Below are 8,614 nucleotides of genomic sequence, written 5' to 3'. Positions count from 1 at the left end.
TTTAAAAAATCCACGCTGTGAGTCCTTTTTATATTCCTCAAAAATTATTTAAAAAATCCACGCTGTGAGTCCTTTTTATATTCCTCAAAAATTATTTAAAAAATCCACGCTGTGAGTCCTTTTTATATTCTGTATGACAGAAAGATTTATTTTGCTCCCGAACACGAATTAAATAAAAACACTTGTTTTATTTTCAATTTAAAAAGCTTCGATTTATTGTCGGTCTAATATGCCGGTTAAATGTCAACTGACTACTTTCTTATTTTCTAATCCCTTCTTGGGCTACAAAACAAAAGGGAACATATAAAATTGAAACAAGAAGAAATGTGCAAAAACAAACGATCAACAAAGAAATTCGCACAAAGCAAAACATAAACGAAAACAAGATAAAGGGCCACAGTTATTGCTATGTATGTAACAAGCATACAAGCAGAACTAGATCTAGCAACAGTGTTGTTGTTGCCCTTCAAAACACAGAACGAACGAAGAAGACGAATAACATACAAATGCCTAAACCATGTAGGCAATGTTGTTGTTGGTTCTCGCTTAGACGAACACAGCACAAAACAACATAAAAATGACCCCTTTGCAAAACGGACAAACCCGTACCTGCACATTAGGGTGGGACGAACAAAATTAACATTAAGGTGGGCCGTATAAAAAGTTAAATTTAAATAATTTTAAATTAAATTAAAAAACAAAAGACCCAATAAATGCAACATGAATTACAACACAAATAAATAAAAATACATAAAATAATCTGCTCCAACATCCTCCGCCCGTTGAAGCATGAAGGGTTCAATCATCTTGTGGTAATGGAGATATTGTATGGATTGGGCGGCAACTGCATCCATTCTTAGTTTTTAGTTCCACAACTCGTATTTTGCCATCACGACCTGGAATACATTTGGTAATTCTTGCCAGGAGCCACTGTTGAGGGGGTGTGTTGTCTTCATGGACGACTACTAGTTGGCCTTCTACGACATTTTCTTCTTCTTTAAACCACTTGGAGCGTTGTTGGAGCGACAAGAGATAATCTCTGGACCACAGTTTCCAGAACTGTTGTTTCAAATATGATATTTGTTGCCATCGTGTAAGTAACGATGGTTTGGTGACATCTAGAGCCGGTTCGGGTACTGTCACCATCGAACAACCAATTAAAAGATGACCAGGGGTTAAGGCTTCGCCATCATTAGGGTCATCTGATAAGGGAGCTATTGGCCGAGAGTTAAGAATAGCTTCAATTTCAACAATGAGCGTTTGTAGCTCTTCAAATGTGAGATGTGCCTGAGATACATTCTTAACGAGCAACGATTTTGTAGATTTTACAGCTGCCTCCCACAATCCGCCGAAGTGTGGGGCACGAGGGGGTATGAAATTGAATTCAAGACCCATTTGGCAGCAAACAGACTTCATCTTTTGGACAACTTCATCTTTGAAAAACGATTCCTTTAGTTCTTTGAGCTTATTGTGGGCTCCAACGAAATTGGTAGCGTTGTCACAGTATATTTTCTGGGGAATACCACGTCTTCCGACAAATCGCTTGAGACACAGTATAAAGTTGTTTGCTGACAAATCCGAAACGAGTTCCAAATGGGTTGCTTTGGAACTGAAACAAACGAAAACGGCGATGTATGTTTTGTAGGGCGACTTTCCACGTATTCGGTATGACGTCATGAAAGGGCCACAAAAGTCAACTCCAGTCACCAGAAATGGACGTTGAGCTCGAAGACGATCTATTGGCAAATTTCCCATAATTTGCCCCAACAATTTTGGCTTGTAATGAAAACAATGTACGCACTTCCGAACGACTTTTCGGACAACTTCTCTGGCGTTTACGATCCAAATCTTTTGACGCAATATACCCAACAACACCTTTGGGCCTGCATGTAGATGTATACGATGTAAATATTCAACATACAACATAACGAAACGATGATCTTTGGGCAACAAGGCAGGAAAACGAGCATCAAGAGGGATTTCAGCGTTTGCTAGACGTCCGCCAACTCTAAGTATGTTAGTTTCTTTTGTTCCAATTTCCATTTTATGCAAAAATGGAGTCAATTTTTGTAGCGACGGTTGAACGACGTTGCCTTTTTCCAGTGCCTGAAGATCAGAAGCATAACAAGATTGCTGCACAAGCGAAACTGTTTTCCAAAACGCATCTTCAAGTTCAGATGGAGGTACATGAACGACATCAATGGGCTTCAACGAACGATCTACTGGGCACCTGTTGGAAATACGAAAAACATAAGCGATTATTCGAATTACTTTATAATATGAAGAATGCTTATCGAGAATGTCCGAAATGACATTCTTTCCACAGGTTGTGGCTTTGAAGACTGCAGCTTTTCTACGTTCTGGGACATCAAGAGTGAATTCTTCTTCTGTACCAGGCCAATTCGAAACATCTTCTTGAAGAAACGATGGACCACGAAACCAAATTGTATTTGAGAGCTCTTGAGCAGAACAGCCTCGAGATACGATGTCAGCTGGGTTACTTTTCGTCGGAACATGTCTCCAACAGACATTTCTTGTATCTTCTTGGAGTTTTGAGATACGATTTGCAACAAAACAATTCAAAGTCGACGAATGAAGTTTGAGCCACTGAAGGACAATTTTGGAATCTGTCCAAAAGTGCAACGACGAAACGAAATTTTTTATTTTTGGTTTGATTTTGAGCCACGTTTCACTAAGCAAAACGGCAGCACACAATTCGAGACGAGGTAGAGATTGGGCTTTGATGGGAGCTACTTTCGATTTGGCAATAAGTAGTGTTGATTTGTACATACCATTCTCCGAGACACGATAATAGATGCAACAACCATAGGCACGTTGAGAAGCATCTGCGAAACCATGGATTTCACCAAGTCGATCAGGCGAAGTGAGAACGTATCGTGGAACTTCTACTTGGTGAATGAACGACAAGTCATCTTTTATTTGGAACCACAAAGCCTTGAGATGATCACTGAGTGGATCATCCCATCCAATGTTCTGAACCCATAATTCTTGCAGCAAAATCTTACAACGAATGATGATGGGACTCAGAATTCCAAGCAAATCGTAAATCTTGGATACGAGCGACAAAATAGATCTTTTGGTAGGGTTTGTGATATCGGGCAACTCGAAACGATATAGGAAAACATCTTGCTGAGGTTTCCAGGACATACCTAAAGTTTTAGTGATGTCGTTGTCCGATGTTTTAATGACGATTTCTGTATCATCATTCGACGTGAGCGACGCATGGTTACTATTCCACTTGGCCAATTCCATACCATGCCATTTCAAAATTTGTATTAGCTCGTCCCTCTTGAGGGCTAGAGCTTCGATATTATCGGCGCCAGTTAGTACATCATCTACGTAAAGATCTTGTCGTAAGACCTCCGAACCACTAGAATGAGATGTTTTGTATTTATCTGCAATGAGAAACAAACTACGAATTGCCAAAAATGGGGCGACCGATAAGCCATAAGTTACTGTGTTCAATTGGAATACCTGAAGTTCATCATTTTTATTTGTTCTCCACAAAACAAGTTGAAATCTTCTATCTTGACCATCAATTCGAAACTGCCGATACATCTTCGAAATATCTGCAGTGAGAGCGTATTTGTGCAAACGAAAAGAGAATAATGTGGTGATCAAATCTTGTTGAATTGTTGGACCGACCATCAATATATCATTCAAGGAATGATTCGACGAACTACAAGCTGATGCATCAAATACTACTCGAAGTTTTGTTGTACTACTATGAGGTTTGAGAACACAATGATGTGGTATAATATAGTGTGAACTATTCAACGATTTGGTGTAGAGCGACATGTGCCCGAGCGACACATATTCTTGCATGAATTCTTCATACATCGATTTCAAAGTTTGATCACGTTCAAGCCGTCTTTCGAGCGACAAAAAACGTCTACGAGCCATTTCGAATGTGTTACCAAGATAACTAGGCGATTTCTTGAATGGAAGTCGAACTACTACTCTTCCATCCGAATCAAAACGACTATTTTGGAGAAAATGTTCTTCACATGCTTGTTCTTCTTCAGTAAAGGTTGCAGGAGACTTCGAGTACTCCTCAACTTCCCAGAATCTTTTCAATAAATCATCCATATTTTGATCTTCAAGTGTACTTACAGTCAAATTGCAAGTCAACGATGTCGAATTAGGACGACTGGGCGACGAACCACCAACTATCCAGCCGAAAACAGTATTTGTGAGACACGGTAGACCATTTCCCAATGAAATTCGACCATCCAACAACAAATCAAAAAAGACCTCAGCACTTAAGAGCACATCGATACGTTGTGGCTTATAGAACAACGGATCTGCCAATTCTATATTTTGAGGAATCTTCCATTGTGAAGTATTGAGAAATTCTCCAGGCTGACGAGACGAAATAGTTTTTGTCACTGCGAAATTAGAGGACCACTGGAACGGACTACTTCTGGATTTAATGGTCGCATCGACAGAAAATTTGATTGCTGTCCGAACTTCTCCAATTCCCGATATTTCTTGAGAAAATGGTCTAAATTTGAGCTTTAGCCTCTTTGCTGTTTCCTCCGAGATGAAATTTAATTCCGAACAAGAATCTAATAATGCTCTTACCGATTGAAATGTGCCACAACTATCCTTCATCAAAATTACAGCTGTTGGAATTATCGCTCTTTTGAATGAACGAGCCACGAACGACACTGGATTAGAGCTGGTTGATGGTTGCTGTGAAATCCCATTCGAATTTGAGGTAGTAGGTTGTTCTGGGCTACTGTAGATGTGCAAAAGCGTATGATGTGCAGAATTACAAACTCTGCATCGAGATTTAGAGGGACATTTCGAGACCATATGCCCTTTTCGAAGACAATTAATACAATGTCCACTACGTTTTACGAAGTTAAAACGTTCCGAAACGACGATATTTGCGAACGACGAACAAGTTGAGATGTTATGTTCACTCGAGTTACAGTAACAACAATTCGAATTTGAGTTGACAAAAGTATGAGCCGACCGATTGAATCTAGTATTTGATTTAGGTTTATTTACAACCACTTTTTCAGTAACTTCAGTTCTCTTTCTATGGCTTTCGAGAAACTGACAACGACGACTTAAAAGTTCGTAACACAAGTCCCATGAGGGCAACGATTTGAAGTCTTGTTTTTCATCATAGTTCTCTTTTGTATCACTGTCCAATTTCGATAACACCATATGCACTAAAATTGCATTCATAACATCTGCTTCTGAACCGAGAGATAACAATGAACCACGAACTGCAGAAACCGTATCAATTAGATGACGCAGAGAAACACTGTCACTTTTCTGCATTTTTGGAACGTTAAACAACGACTCTATATGTTCCAAAAATATAAGCACTTTGTTATCGTAACGTTCTTCAAGTCTATTTAAAGCCTTTTCATAGTTTTCTTCACAAACTTGAAACGGTTCGACGACGGCTAAGGCTGGTCCCGATAGACAATTGAGCAGATAATTAAATTTTTCGATCACACTTATTGCTGGGTTATCATTCACCATATTATTAAATGCAGTAATGAATCGTTTATATTCACTGTATTTACCGTCGAATTTGGGCAACTTTAAAGAAGGTAATCGAGAACTACTTGAACCACAAGCCATGGAAGCATTCATTAAACTCATTTCCGCAGATTCTGAGCCACGACTTTTCTTTAACAATTTCATTATTTTTGCTTTTGCCACTATAAATGCTTCTTCTAATTCAACACGAACATTGTCACTAGCATTAATTGCTTCGATTTTAGATTGTACATCGCATAACTGTTTGAAATACGATTCTAAAATTTCAAGTCGACATTCTAAAATGGTCGAATCCATTTTCGAGCCATCTTTTTCCACTTTCTTTTGAATGTTGGCAATGTTTTTCTTTATTGAGCTACGTTGCAATTTAAGAGAAGCTAGTTCAGAGCTACTAGCATTCTCTTCCACAAATTCAACACCGTCTTTAGGTATTTTGAGAGCAACACAATAAAAACAAGCAAATTTAAGAAGAGAAATTAGCTTCTATTTTAAAAATAAAGCGCCAAAAATCGAAAGTTCTCACTCAATATGGTGGTTAAAATGTAAATGTGTTGATTTCTAATATCAATCACAACACGAATATTTGTATGTATATGTGGATTTCCAAAACTTTGCACGAACGACTATTATTGTTTGTGTATGTGTCACCAAACGCGATTGCGTAACACCAATTTTTTTTCCGAGCCACAAAAACTATCTTTCTGTTTTAAAGAATAATGTTTATTCTTTTCAAAATACAAAGGAATTTATGAGCGACGGCAGCGATTAAAATCAATCGACGAAATGTTGTAAACAAAGTGTCCAAAACGATTTGATTTGTTGCCACAGCGAGTCTGTAGAGCAACAACAACGAGAACCGAAAATGCAATTCACTTTGAGAAACAATGTTCAATTAATTATTTTTAATAATTAATTTACTTTAATTTTATCACTGACCGTCCTGTCACGGTCGCCAAAATGTATGACAGAAAGATTTATTTTGCTCCCGAACACGAATTAAATAAAAACACTTGTTTTATTTTCAATTTAAAAAGCTTCGATTTATTGTCGGTCTAATATGCCGGTTAAATGTCAACTGACTACTTTCTTATTTTCTAATCCCTTCTTGGGCTACAAAACAAAAGGGAACATATAAAATTGAAACAAGAAGAAATGTGCAAAAACAAACGATCAACAAAGAAATTCGCACAAAGCAAAACATAAACGAAAACAAGATAAAGGGCCACAGTTATTGCTATGTATGTAACAAGCATACAAGCAGAACTAGATCTAGCAACAGTGTTGTTGTTGCCCTTCAAAACACAGAACGAACGAAGAAGACGAATAACATACAAATGCCTAAACCATGTAGGCAATGTTGTTGTTGGTTCTCGCTTAGACGAACACAGCACAAAACAACATAAAAATGACCCCTTTGCAAAACGGACAAACCCGTACCTGCACATTAGGGTGGGACGAACAAAATTAACATTAAGGTGGGCCGTATAAAAAGTTAAATTTAAATAATTTTAAATTAAATTAAAAAACAAAAGACCCAATAAATGCAACATGAATTACAACACAAATAAATAAAAATACATAAAATAATCTGCTCCAACATATTCCTCAAAAATTATTTAAAAAATCCACGCTGTGAGTCCTTTTTATATTCCTCAAAAACTATTTAAAAAATCCACGCTGTGAGTCCTTTTTATATTCCTCAAAAATTATTTAAAAAATCCACGCTTTGAGGCCTTTTTATATTCCTCAAAAATTATTTAAAAAATCCACGCTTTGAGGCCTTTTTATATTCCTCAAAAATTATTTAAAAAATCCACGCTTTGAGGCCTTTTTATATTCCTCAAAAATTATTTAAAAAATCCACGCTTTGAGGCCTTTTAATATTCCTCAAAAAATATTTAAAAAATCCACGCTTTGAGGCCTTTTAATATTCCTCAAATATTATTTAAAAAATCCACGCTTTGAGGCCTTTTAATATTCCTCAAAAATTATTTAAAAAATCCACGCTTTGAGGCCTTTTAATATTCCTCAAAAAATATTTAAAAAATCCACGCTTTGAGGCCTTTTAGTATTCCTCAAATATTATTTAAAAAATCCACGCTTTGAGGCCTTTTAATATTCCTCAAAAAATATTTAAAAAATCCACGCTTTGAGGCCTTTTAATATTCCTCAAAAATTATTTAAAAAATCCACGCTTTGAGGCCTTTTAATATTCCTCAAAAATTATTTAAAAATCCACGCTTTGAGGCCTTTTAATATTCCTCAAAAATTATTTAAAAAATGTCCTGGCCTTTAATTCCTCAATAAATCGCCTTTTAATATTCCTCAAAAATTATTTAAAATCCACGCTGTGCTTTTAATATTCTCTCACTTTGAGCCTTTAATATTCCTCAAAATTATAAAACTATTCAAATTTTAAAAAATCCACGTATAGGGCCTTTTAGTATTCCCTCCAAATTATTTAAAATCCAAGCTTTGAGGCCTTTTAATATTCCTCAAAAATTATTTAAAAATCCACGCTTTGAGGCCTTTTAATATTCCTCAAAAATTATTTAAAAATCCACGCTTTGAGGCCTTTTAATATTCCTCAAAAATTATTTAAAAAATCCACGCTTTGAGGCCTTTTAATATTCCTCAAAAATTATTTAAAAATCCACGCTTTGAGGCCTTTTAATATTCCTCAAAAATTATTTAAAAAATCCACGTTTAGGGGCCTTTTAATATTCCTCAAAAATTATTTAAAAAATCCACGTTTATAGGCCTTCTAATATTCCTCAAAAATTATTTAAAAAATCCACGTTTATAGGCCTTCTAATATTCCTCAAAAATTATTTAAAAAATCCACGTTTATAGGCCTTCTAATATTCCTCAAAAATTATTTAAAAAATCCACGTTTATAGGCCTTCTAATATTCCTCAAAAATTATTTAAAAAATCCACGTTTATAGGCCTTCTAATATTCCTCAAAAATTATTTAAAAAATCCACGTTTATAGGCCTTCTAATATTCCTCAAAAATTATTTAAAAAATCCACGTTTATAGGCCTTCTAATATTCCTCAAAAATTATTTA

The 8,614-nt window shown here is 36.0% G+C and overlaps 1 protein-coding gene across 1 annotated transcript; it reads right to left on the bottom strand.

The window, feature by feature from the left end:
- Window positions 1-212: 212 nt before the first annotated feature.
- On the bottom strand, window positions 213-7,136 carry LOC141402044 (uncharacterized). The gene is made up of 2 exons (XM_073982667.1): window positions 6,463-7,136; window positions 213-3,416 (listed from the first exon to the last, which is right to left on the bottom strand). Exon 2 carries the CDS (start codon window positions 3,271-3,273, stop codon window positions 799-801), a length of 2,475 nt encoding a protein of 824 aa, XP_073838768.1. The 5' UTR covers window positions 3,274-3,416; window positions 6,463-7,136; the 3' UTR covers window positions 213-798.
- Window positions 7,137-8,614: the final 1,478 nt, after the last annotated feature.

Source organism: Musca autumnalis, unplaced genomic scaffold (assembly GCF_047663935.1).
Source record: "Musca autumnalis isolate F117 unplaced genomic scaffold, ASM4766393v1 scaffold_4, whole genome shotgun sequence".
Classification (NCBI taxonomy): Eukaryota; Metazoa; Arthropoda; class Insecta; order Diptera; family Muscidae; genus Musca; species Musca autumnalis.
This window is presented reverse-complemented; position numbering and strand designations above follow the sequence as displayed.